We start from the raw sequence: 13,381 nt of genomic DNA, 5'->3' as shown, positions 1-13,381 counted from the left end.
CAGGTTAATTTGACAATATATTTGACTAGCTATATCAGCCATCTATTTTTAGACAATAATACATTTTTACCATTTGTTACATGTAACAATACATACTGTTATTTAAGAGCTTACACAATAATGCACAGACATTATTATAAAATGTGAATTTATATAAACATTTCATATATTTTTATGCTTTATGGATAAAGAGGGGGAAGACACTTTTATTAATTAAATGATGGCTACATTATTTTTATCTACCAGTTTAATTTGCCATAATTTATTTTTGAAAATGCAACCGATTTTTAATTAATTAATCTTGAGCAGTTGGTACACACACACACACACACACACACGCACGCACGCACATGAAATCAGATTCCAGAAATTAAATACTTGTAATTATATAAAAATGAACCCCAATCTGGGAAATCCTGACATCATGTAATATTTAATGCACTTCATGTTGTTGATAACAAAGAATGAAATATATTTCCTTTCTCTTTGTATTTTTAGATCGATATGCTACAAGATTATTATATTAAAATCAATGTGATAAACGAGTTAGGGCTAAAGTAATCAAAAAGTAATCAAAAAGTAGTCCGATTTTATTACCTTAAAATGTGTAATGTAATGTGATCGTACAATTGAAAATAAGAACAAAAAACAATATTATTTAGGAATTTATTTTCCTTCCCATAAGGATTGTAGCGCCATCTTCTGCACAAATACCTAACAACCATGTGAAAACGCCTTGCTACACTGTCGCTGTTCTCGGCACTGCAAATATGACTGTTGCCATGGCAACTCTGAACTATAGCTGAACTAAGATCAGCAGGTGTGAACGCTCATGTGCCCTCGTCATCACAGATGAGGTCATGGGAAGTTCCACTGTCCGCCCCGTGCAGCGGATTGGCCAGCTTCGCCATTGCGTCGAGCTCGTTGATTGGTGCTCGTGGCTGTCAATCACGCTGCTCCTCTCATCGGATGATCCTCCTCGGTAGGACGTTCGGCTTCACCGGGGCATCAGAGGCAACCCAACAGGCCATTTTTAAAATCCGTTCAAAACAGTACATAAGCTCGGATGTATTATTAATTTATAAGTCTATTTAGATTTAAACTTTAGAGTGACATACCGTCGTGAATGGAGAATCACATCCCGCAAAAGGTCCGTTTTTCTCCCGTACCATCGCCTCCGAGGAAATTTGACCCTCAGCTGCAGGAGGAGCGCTGTCGAGCCGAACATTTTTCTCCCCCGTCATCCGATCTGACACTATATTCAATGGTTACAGCCTAACCGCCATCACACCGCCCTACACGGACCCCTTTCCACAGGTTAGTTAACGTTAACGTTAGTTGTTTAATACTCAATATCCCAGCTAACGTTAGACCATCTCTGTCCTTTCGCTTCCATCCGTTGTCTCTTTGTTTTTAAGCAACCGCTCGCTGTTAGTTGAACATGAACGAAAGTAAAACAAAAGAATAGTCCGATCGCTTTTGTCTGAAGTTGATCGATGTTGTGTATGTCGGCTGTTTCCATAGATCAGAATCTGCATGTTAATAGTTTAAAGTGGTTCTGGTAACGTACTGGTTTGATATGGTGATCGTGTATCTGTGGCCTCTACTGTGGCCTTCAGCGCCTGTCATAAAACTTCATTGTTTTTACTTACCCGCTCCACTTTTTATATAACAATTAGGATAGTTTAAAACGTTAACGTTACATTTCTCGAGTAAATATATTAGGCAGTGGAGACTAGTTCATGTTGACATACGCATTTTTTTAAAGTGTAGTTTAATAGTTGCCGAGTCTGTCATAATGGCCGTAAATGTTATGTAACTATTATGCAATTTATCCATTGCAATTTGAGACTAACCTTCGGGTAAAATGAAACGTTACTTATTTTGAGTTAAATATGGCCTGTGACTTTGGCCGGTCTCCGTGTTTGTGTTCTGTTTTAGCGACGCAGGTGACGAAGATAAACACGTGAGTCAGTGTGTGTGCAGTGCTCGCGACCGCCGCTGCGTCACGACAGCGTGCTTCAGGGATAGTTCACCCAAAAATGAAAATTCATAATTTACTCACTTTCATGTTGTTCCAAACCTGTAAGGTTTTCTTTCTTCTGTTGAACACAAAATAAGATGTTGCTAACCAGACAGTTGACAGTAGTATCTTCCATAGTATTTTTTCCCCCTATTATGGAAGTCAATGGGGTCCATATCAACTGTCTGGTTGCCAACATTCATTGTTACCAACAACCACCGATGTTTTGTATTTTGACAGACACAATCCATTTTTACCCATAGTGTTTGCATTGAAATAATACAAAATATAACTGACAGTGTTTACATTAATACCTGTAAATATTTAGAAATGTATTTTACTGTCCAGGAACAGAGCACACTGCCTGACATTTTTTAATTGGCTCTTTTTCTCTCTCTCCAGGACACCCACATTTAGCCTAAGTCACAAAATGGCAGTTTTCAGCTCACAGGTGCTTCTCGCTGTAACAAGATCAAGGTGAGGTCATCATCCATGTCATTGGTGCAAAACATTTGTATCCTATTCCAAATACACCATGTAATCACTTCACATGTCTCATTCATCTGATTTAAGCAATGTTCTGGTTCAAAACATTCCAGTCAGTTACCATAGAAAATTATTTTGCCTTGCATTTTTGTTAAAGCATATATTAATTCTTGCGTTCAAAATAGATTTGATCTGTAAAGTTGGCAAAGTCATTTTAAGCATGTGAATACGTTTCAAGGCTGATTAATGTAATTCCTGAGACTGGATTTTTCTTCCTTGGGTATGTAATCATAAAGTTACCAGGTTTACGGTCTTTATATGATCATTGTATGATTGAAAGATTGGATATAACTTTGAACAGAAAAGGCTTTTAAGCAATTTTAACAAAACTGATTTTGTGTTAACATATGCAATGTTAAAATCTTCTGGCTATATTTTTGAAACTGTAATTATTTTCTCAGCATAATACCTTGCTTCATCGACTGCCTTTTATAAGTTCATTACTGTAACAATTTTGATTGTTTATACAAACTTAGGAACAAGTTGAAATAATTTTATGTAGTATTCAAGAGCATAGAACACCCCTTAAATATTCAAAATAAAATATTTTCTTTTCTTCATGCTTTAACACCTCACTGTCCTCGTTTTCTTTCAGAGGATCCTACTTGCTTTCCAAAAGACACGGGAGTGTTTCGCTCCGGTCGACTGCATGCGTACGCTATCATTCAGAGTTCGTCGGACAGGCTGCCGTCACAGCCAGGTGTCCCAGGCCTCTGTACCCCTGTTACACATCCAGCTTGATCCGCCCCGGTTGCGTAGCTGCACGTCCCCTCCACAGCTCTTGTGCGTGGCTGCAAGAGGCGAAGGACACCGCTGCGGGTTCTGAACCCATCAAGGGTGACGCTGTCCCGGCTGCCTCTGCCACTCAACCACTCCCAGCACCACCAGCAGTGCCAAGGAAGTCTCTGGGACAGAAAGTTCTGGATGAGCTCAAGCATTACTATCATGGCTTCCGCCTTCTTGGCATCGACACCAAAATCGCTGGCAGGATGGTCTGGAGGTTACTGCATGGGCAGCTGCTCACCAGGAGGGAGAGGAGGAGGGTATGTTTTGGACGAAATATTGGAATCAGAATTAAGATGTTTTTACTTGCACGGTAGACTAGAGTGATTGTATCAGCTATTATTCCATAGTAATTTGATATGAATAATCATATATCTTCATAGTGTATTTTAATGGTACTCCAAGTTAATTTAAATAATACCTGCTGTAGCAATCTGTCCGATTAGACATATTTTTTTGCACTGCCATGATATGTGAGCGTGAGTTGAATTTGAATTGAAATAACTTTTTAAAGAATGTTTATTAACAAAATGAACTGGAAACAAAATAATAGTTTTTGAAATTCAAGATTTGAGAGATGCAGTCATTGTGGGAAATTGTCACCATGATAAGGAATATTTTTGGAGCCTTAATTTTTTAAGTTTTTGGAAGTACTTACTAGGCTAAATCTTCTATTACACTCATACACTATGGTATTTGCATAATATGCCATGTTGCTTCAAAGAATATCATCATGGTATTACCATGTTGCCATGACCAAAACAAAACAAAAAACATGGTAATGCAAGATATGATATTTTTCCTTTATTTATTACTCTTATATAAAAAAAACTTTGGTATAGTCATGGTAATGTTAATCTGATATCTATAATATGGTTCTAATTGTTATATTAACTTTTATTAACAAAGCATTCCTAGTGGTACCCTTTGTGATTTGTTTTGTTTTTCTTTGGTGAGTCTCAACTTGTTTATATAAGATGATGTAAGTAGTTTGACAGATGAAAGTCTGTCGTAAGTTATAAGAGTTTTATGACAACGTAATAAAGTTGGGTAATCCTGTTAGAACAAACCAGTGCTTGGTCAAGGATTTATAATGTAAGGTGACACATAGGATTGCATAACCAAGAAGCTTTACACCTCAGAGAAAGTTCAGCTGGATTTGGCCAGAAGGCTTACCCATATTGCTTTTGTTTTTGACTATGGACGAATAAAACTTGTCCCATTGTCTCCACAGCTGATGCGGACATGTGCCGACTTGTTCCGGCTCTTGCCCTTCATGGTCTTTATCATCGTTCCGTTCATGGAGTTTCTGCTCCCCGTATTCCTCAAACTCTTCCCAGAAATGTTGCCTTCCACATTTGAGACCGAGTCCAAGAAGGTATGTCTTCTTTTTTTAAATGACAGTTTGATTGATTCGACCTCAATCATGAAACACGAGAATAACAAATCTGTGGAAAACGAATCTGCAAGTTTCAAAATTGAGAATCAACTAATGAAACTGCTTCATTTTGATTCATTGGGCCTCTTTCATTAAACATAAATTGATGTAATTGATTTGTAAACCATTCCCCATTGAATCAAAGTAATAATGTTCATGTTTTTTTTGCAGATTCAAAATGAAACCGATTAGTAATGACTAAGGGACGTGCTGAATTTGTTTCTTTTGCACTTCCAGGAGGAAAAACAGAAGAAGGGACTTGCTGCTAAACTGGAGCTGGCCAAGTTCTTGCAGGAGACCATTGCTGAGATGGCCAGGAGGAATAAAGCAGCTGTAGGAGACGAGACTCAGAAGTTCTCCACTTATGTACAGCAGGTTAGTTTGATAACCGAAGCCATTTGTCCATTTCCCATGTAGTGAAATTGTTCTGGTCGTGACTGACTCTTCCGACTCGTCTGCTATAGGTGCGGCACACGGGTGAACAGCCCACCACTAAAGACATCGTCAAGTTCTCCAAGCTCTTTGAGGATGAGCTGACGCTGGAGCATCTGGAGCGGCCGCAGCTGGTGGCGTTGTGCAAACTCCTGGAGCTGCAGCCCATCGGCACCAATAACCTGCTGCGTTTCCAGCTGATGATGCAGCTGCGCACCATCAAGGCAGACGATGAGGTGAGACAAACACAGACCACTGCTACTGACCCTTTACAGTGGTTGTACAGCTGAGTTTATGACTCGACATGTTCCCGTGACCTCTAGGCTTGTGGGTGACTGAGCCATACGTCTTAAAGGGATAGTTCAGCCAAAAATGTACTCAGCCGTATGTTGTTCCAAAGCTGCATGAGTTTCTTTCTTCTGTTGAACACAAAAGAAGATATTTTGAAGGATGTCGGTAATGACATTGACTTCCACTGTATTTCTTTTTCCAACTATGGAAGTCGATGGCTACCGTCAACTGTCTGGTTACCAACATTTTTGTGTTCAACAGAAGAAAGATCTTCATACAGGTTTGGAAAAACTTGAGGGCAAGTTAATGATGACATAACTTTCATTTTTGGGCGAACTATCCCCTTAAAGTGTAGGGGCCGTTCAGACAGAACATATTTTTGCATTATGCTGTGGTACTTTTTGGAGGTAAACATGCACTAGATGAACACCTTTAAACACTTCTCTTGCATCTTTTTCAGCATCTCACATTCTTAAAATTTGACTCTTAAAATAAGATCAACTTTAAAAGAAACATGTTTTGGATATTTGTCCCCCCATTCCACTGCTTTACTCTCGCATTGTTTTTAACGCAAATACACATTCTGTGTAAATGACCCCTTAGACCTTAAAGTAATGTTCTGGGTTCAATATGTTAAGGAGATGATCTCCGCTGTTTGTGTTTGTGTGTAGGTGATTGCCACAGAGGGTGTGCCTGCAATGAATGTAGCAGAGCTTCAAGCCGCCTGCAGGAGTCGCGGCATGAGGTCTTTGGGTCTGACCACAGATCAGCTCCGACAGCAGCTACAGCAGGTGTGTGTGTGTGTGTGTGTGTGTGTGTGTGAAACTACTGGAGGATATTTATGACTGTGTTCCACCTAAAGACTGTAGACAAATTGGAAGTGTGACGCATATGACCGATTTTGAAATAATCCTCTTATATTTACCCGCTTAAATGTGTTATTTCCCTATTGGATCATTCCGTGTCAACTCAACCAGAGGTCCCGACCTAAATTTGTTATTTTGTTAATGTTTTTACTTCAGAAAGACAAACATAAATAGTGATGAAAGCCAAAATATTTAATGTCACAGATGTATATTTACAGAATAATCCACTATTTTTTTTAGAGGGGGGTCAAAATGACAATTTTCTCCTGAGATTTGGAGCCAAATTAAAGGGGAGAGGTCTATTAGCTAAATCTGTTAACTTTAGCAATCTTTGTGTCATTATATGCCAACGGTGACCGTTCAAAATGGGCAAAAAGCACTTGTGTTTTTTGCCTCAAGTTTGCATGCCTGTAATTCAATTCAATTCAATTCAAGTTTATTTGTATAGCGCTTTTCACAATACACATTGTTTCAAAGCAGCTTTACAGAAAATGCATTTCAAAAATATACATACAAAAATACAGTTAGTTAATCATGAAATTTAGGGCATAACATATCGCCGGCGTTGGGTCGTCTCTTCACAGGCGTCGAGTCGTCTCATCACAGGCGTTGGGGCATCTGAAGTCTCCATGAGAGGCTGGATACATAACTGGAGCTGACGAACTCTATTTGAGTTATCTCGGGACAGGCGTCCCGAGATAACAACAAAAAAGGCAGATGGGAAATAATTAGCGTAGCTGCTGTTCTTAATATGAATGCATTTGATCTGATTTAACTGTAGTATAAAAGGTATGAGATGCATCATGTGAATGCTTGGCTAAAGAGATGCGTCTTTAATCTAGTTTTAAACTGGGAGAGCGAGTCTGAGCCTCGGACAGTATCAGGAAGGCTATTCCAGAGTTTAGGAGCTAGATGTGAAAACGCCCTCCCTCCTTTAGTGGACTTAGATATCCTAGGTACGACCAGAAGCCTCGAATTTAGCGATCTTAAAGAGCGCGATGGAATATATCTGTAACTCGAGAAGTATTAGAGAAGTATTAGAGATCTATTAATATCCTTTTAGATTCTGGTTCTTAACAAACTTTTTTTTTGTATCCTCATTTTAAAGTTTGTCTTTCTACAGAAAAAACAAAATTTTCCCAAATTTGTTGATTTGGCACGGAACAACCATATTTCCATGGACGGCGTGGTGTCATAATGCTGCATCATCCATGCGTACAGCAAAATTTACTATGAGTTATGTGTCACTGTGTGCTCTTTTCACTTTGAATCATTGATGATTTGTTGATCTTTTTTTTGTGCTCTTCGTCTCTCAGTGGCTGGACCTGCACTTGAAAGAGAATGTCCCACCGTCCCTCTTGCTGCTCTCCCGTGCAATGTACCTGACGGACCTCACTCCTAAACCTCCAGTCATCCCACCGGTGCCCAAACTGGAGGTGAACACTCAATATACATATACATATACCTCGAAACCAGATGTTGACAACTGCTTACTATCTGCTTTAAAAACAAAATGGCCCCAGTTCTTGCAACGGATTACCTTTTGAAACCTTAAAGGGGGGGTACAATGGTGTTTCATGTATTCAGAGTTGTTTACAGTGTTAAAGAGATGGATTCTCATGCTAATAATGGCCAAAGTTTGAAAAGTTATTTTGAACGAATAACAGAGAATTTCTGTGCTGAAAATCATACTTCCGGGTTGCAACACGTTTCGGCTGTTTTTTTTCTATCGTAGATCTAATGACGTAGACCAGAGTGGAACTCCTTATATGAGCATTGCTCTCGGAAAAGCGCGTTCACTCACACGTCGACCAGAGGAGAGAAAGACCGTGCTCATCGACGCTAAATAGGAATGGTTGATGTCAAGAATGTCTCCAAAAAAGTGTGTTTTGGGATGTGAGGGAAAGTTTACCTTGTTCAGCTTCCCAAAGAATCCAGTGTTACTGGAACAGTGGATGCAGTTTGTATTTCCGGGACAGCAAAGGAGTGTGGCAAGTGCGGTTTTGTGTTCTGGTCATTTCAGTGACGAATGTTTTATTAACAAGGCCCAGGTCGTCGCTGGATTTGCAAACCGGTTGCAATTAAAACCTGGCGCGGTCCTACCGCACCACGATCGATAATAAGCAAACCTTCCCGCGCGCTCCCGCTTGACTCTATAGCTCCGCCCACGCCCAGAATCAAGGACCTCGGCTTTTTCCGGATAGAATCGGAAAGCTGTATTTTTATTTTATAAATATGATGAAACTAAAGACTTTTTGGAGATATGAAGGACGCACTATTACTCTATAGGTACTCAAGATTAACATGAGATTGACTGAAACTAAGTATTTTACCCCCCCTTTAACCAATTGATGCTTGGACCTTAATCAGGAGGAAATGCAGAAACGCTGCATAAGCAACGGCTGATATGTTATCACTGTATGCTAATGGTTGTTATGGATTCTCTCTGTTCGTGTCACAGAAATCCACTCCTCCTGTGGAGGCTGAAACTGCAGCCAAAGGGAACCCACTGTCCTCCTCAGTGGAGGTGCTGGTGGACTCCGCTCCTGTCATCAAAGACAGAAAGGTAGGACTCTTATTATGTCACCAATCAATCAATGTCTTCAAATGCATCTCAGCCAATCAGGCGTGGTATGACAATAACCAAGAGGAGAAATGCTTACACAGATTTTACTTATGATATTCCTAATACTTCTTTTGTATTGTAGTCAGAAGAATTGTTGGAGAAACCCAGAGGGTTGGACATGCCATCGCCCGAAGCTCAGTTAATACATGTAAGTGTGTCAAACAAGATCTTGTGTTGGACAAATAATTGTGTGTGTTTATTGAAAGGTGAAGGGTCATCAATATGTGTTTTTTGCAAGATAACTTTCAATATTATGCATATTTTACCGGACTGTCCTTTTATGTTACTAGGCAACTGTTTGGTCAGAAGTTTCATTTATAGATGTTTTTAAAAATGATTTCTATCAACTATTAAAACAAAATATTTGATATAGCAGTTGTTGTAATATTCTAAGAGGTTTCATTTAACATAAATAAAAAAGGTAAATTCTTTTTTAGCCTGAATATTATGGAGGTCCTAACCTGAAGTTTAAAATAAATGTGTAGGCAAATAAATACATGTACAAATAGGAAAATAAATAAAGGAATAAATAACATGATAAAAAATTGTTTTTAACTCATTTGTAAATCAATTTAATCCTGAATTTATTTTTGTATTACTTTTTTTTTCCTGTATTTGTTTTTTTAAATTCTTTTTAACTTTTAATTTTTTATTTATTCTTTAATTAATTTATGCATTTACCGCCTTAGGGCTCGCAAAATTTCAAAATCGCTGGTATCCCTTCGTGCAGGCACTCTACAGAATTTGGTAGCCCGAAATTAATTTTACTAGCCCAAATAAAAAGACAATTTTTAATGTAGAAAACTGGTTAGGAGTCAAAACATCAATCAAAAACGTTTTCATCCTGAACTGTTCCTTTAGGCCGAGTAGAACTGAAATACTGCCGTAAATCCATGCTCCTCTTAACATTGTCACACACGCACACATAATGTTCACAATGTTCTCCACTGCGCACGCAATCTCTGTCAGTGAGAACAGCCCTGCTTTACAAGGGGTGGAAGCACCAGTTGTCTTCCCCAAACGTCAGAACTTGCAGTTGGATGCAGGAGGGATGGAGAAATAATGACACTTTGAAGCTTTGACACTTTTCTCTGAATGTTTCCGGTACGGAGTTTTGAGAACAGTGTCACCTTGTGGCAGGTTAAATGTATAGCAGCCGTAAACCAGAGCGCGCAGCTCCGTTGCTTTAAAGCCTGACAACACTAAAAGTATTAATTTTCTGATGGAATAATTCACATTTGGAAGTGTAGCAAATAATAAATAATAATACCTTTTTTGAGGCAAGTAAATGGTGCTCTAATTACTTTATGCTGTTTTTATAACAGAATATATGATAGTCAAGTCACCTTTATTTATGCAGCGCTTTTTACAATCCAGATTTTTTTGTTTCGAAGCAGCTTTACAGTGATCGTGTGTTAGCACACGGATTCAAACATTCTGACACGCAAAGTAAAGCATTCATAAGAAAGTGGAGCTTTCATTTTTATTGATCGTGTTTCTCTTAAAACAGGCTCGGAGATTCATGAGAAATTGCGCTGCGGATAAATCAGCATGATCAAAAACTTGCGCTGTCATATTTTTCCTTAAAATAACTAGTCAATAATGTGAATAAAGGGAGGAATTTGATTACACTATTTCAGATAGCCCGTCGGGCAGGCCGGTTACACACTTTAGTAGCCCGACTGGAAAACACAATAGCTCCGGGTCGTCGGGCTAGCGATTAGCGACAAATAAATATGGAAGGAAATGCATGTGGGAATAAATCAATATTTAAAAATTAGTAAAATTAACCCATAAATTAATAAATATAAAAAAATACAGGAAATAAAAAATTTGCATAATTTAAAAAAATACAAAAAAAATAAATTGTAAGCAATACAAAAATAAATTGAGGAATTAAATTTAGTTCAAAGTTAATTATATTTTTTCTCCTGCAGGTTTGGGCCTCCATAGAATGTTATTAAAAATATAAATCAATGTTTAATAGCTCATATTTAACTGTTTTAGATTTAGAGGGAAAGTAGCTTCTACTGTGATGTTTAATGAAAGGTCAGAAAGGTCAAAGTTCTAGAAGCTGCTGGACATCAACACTCTCTGTTCTGTCCCATCAGGCTAAAGAGGCAGAGTTGTCACAGAAATCCAAGATGAGCGCCAATGGGGTATGAGAGAGGCTCCATGTTTCCACACTCATCTTATTCTGTCGGAGAAGAGGGTAGAGGTTTGAGTTTGTCCTCTTCTGCTGAGGAAGCATCTCTCCGACAGTCCAGGACTTCTCACACCTCTCACACGGACCTGATGGACTGGCCGCATCACATCCTTCATCCTCCAAAAAGGAGGAAAATGGTTTATGTTAGACTTTAGACAACACTCCATCTTGACACCCGTGACATGTTTACATCTGAAGATTTGACGAATTCTGTAAATTTGCAATGGAAAAAGCATCAAGACTCGTTCCAGCCAGGAAAGGAATAAGGAACTCGTAAGATTTGCCTCTTTTTTTTTCTTTTTTTTTTTTGCTGAACTTCATTATGTAAATGTGTAAATAAATTGTACAATACCTGCATATTATATAAGTGCTACTGCTTCATACAGTCGGCTGTGCCATATACATAGGCTAACAGATGAAAGAAGTCATATTATTTTAATATGAGGAATGCATATGTTTGCATTCTGTATTTAGTTTGGCAAATGAGTCGTAAATGGCCAAGTATGAGGGTATTTTTTTTATGTGAAATTTTCAAATTCCCTTTTCCAAGGGAATTTTACATTCATTCCCTCAGGGGATGCGATTAGCGGTGTAGTGATTACGCCAGGCCTGCCTATGGCAGACTGCAGTTTGGCACACACAAAAAAAGGTTTTATCATAAAGTGTGTATTTAATTTGTTCATTGGTATGCTGTGTCCCCCTTTAAATCATGCATTTAAATTTTCATTGGCAGAAAAGTTTACGTCATAAGTTTACGTTTCGCTTATGGTGAAAAATATTCAAAATTCCCCCAAAGAGAAATGTTTATTTTTTGATTCATGTACTGTTTGGATTATTGTGATTCATGATGCACTGGATAAACCCAGGGAGGGAAAACAATATTTTCTGTCACTACTGTAAAGTTTTCATTTAAAAAGTATTGAAGCGCCCTGATGTTTGCTTTGTTTATCCCATAGCCTGCCTTTAATTCGATGGTAATCCTAACTGAATTTGTTGTCCCCTTCTGTCCCGGTGCACTTTTTTTGTTATGTTGATCAATTGTGTAAAATTGAAAATCGAGTTTAAACTGCCTCTCACTGCGTAAAGCTGCTTACCATCTTTGACCACTGTACAGCCAAGAAGTAAAGGTGCTCAATGCTCATACCTCTTCTCAATATCCAAGTGTTATTACACCCGTTTATTTAGTGTTATTTAAACATATGCTACATTTTTTTTTTCAAAATTGACCATTTAAATGGTCAAATTCACACCTATTTGAAATTAATTGATTCTTGTTTAGTTTAAAACATAAAAAAAAGCTTCAAAGATAAAAAAGATTGATGTGAAATGTATTAATTTGTTGCAAACTCAAACTGGGGTGCTATTGGGGATCTGTGGAAATTGAGATTTTACCAAATACATTTTTTAGGGTTATCAACATTAGCATGTTAACGCTATTATTCGAAACTTGACCTTGACCCTGGGCCACAAAACCAGTCACATAGGTCACAATTATTGAAATAATTTCAATAAATAAGCTTTCCATTGATGTATGGTTTGTTATGATGGGACAATATTCGTCTGAGATACAACTATTTGAAAATCTGTATTCTGAGAGTGCAAAAAAATCAAAACATTGAGAAAATGGCCTTTAAAGTTGTCCATTTATGTTTGCAACTGTGCAACATTCACTCACAAATATAAATGTTTTATATATTTACGGTAGGTAATTTACTATATATCTTCATGGAACATGATCTTTACTTAATATCCTAATGATTTTTGAACGCAAAACTTAAGCATTCACTCGCAAGGAAGTTTTACGAGCGAATGTTAAAGCAATGGAATATAGATAGCATAGTTTAGTTTAAAATAATTTTACACCTCAATATTTTCTCACATTTTTTACATAAAACCATATAATTGCCTTTTATATTGCAATGAATCATCCTGTTTGGGGGTCCAAGTCCTATAGGCATCAAAAAGTTTGAAAATCCCATATTTGACTTATTTTGTGTTTTTATCAATTTGGAAGTTGAAGTTGCAAGCCACAGTTCTCCACCACCACATTAGTTTGACTGCACACACAGCTTGTGATTCCTCTGGAATGCTGGTCAATGGTTGGTTGATCGAAGATGCCTGCTCTGTGTTTTTTAGTTCGACTCTGTTTAAACAAGCTGATTAGCAGGAA

The 13,381-nt window shown here is 38.0% G+C and overlaps 1 protein-coding gene across 1 annotated transcript; it reads left to right on the top strand.

Annotated features, from left to right (window-relative positions):
• Window positions 1–886: 886 nt before the first annotated feature.
• letm2 (leucine zipper-EF-hand containing transmembrane protein 2) lies at window positions 887–12,739 on the top strand. Its single transcript, XM_079600547.1, has 11 exons — window positions 887–1,317; window positions 2,426–2,500; window positions 3,165–3,612; window positions 4,587–4,730; window positions 5,028–5,165; window positions 5,255–5,458; window positions 6,185–6,304; window positions 7,696–7,815; window positions 8,841–8,945; window positions 9,088–9,153; window positions 11,117–12,739. The coding sequence occupies exons 2-11, from the start codon at window positions 2,454–2,456 to the stop codon at window positions 11,168–11,170; spliced, it is 1,446 nt and encodes a 481-aa protein (XP_079456673.1). The 5' UTR covers window positions 887–1,317; window positions 2,426–2,453; the 3' UTR covers window positions 11,171–12,739.
• The last annotated feature ends 642 nt before the right edge of the window (window positions 12,740–13,381 follow it).

This window comes from Phoxinus phoxinus (genome assembly GCF_949152265.1).
Source record: "Phoxinus phoxinus genome assembly, chromosome: 23".
NCBI lineage: Eukaryota > Metazoa > Chordata > Actinopteri > Cypriniformes > Leuciscidae > Phoxinus > Phoxinus phoxinus.
Note: the sequence above shows the minus strand (reverse complement) of the source record. Positions and strands in the feature narration are given on the sequence as shown.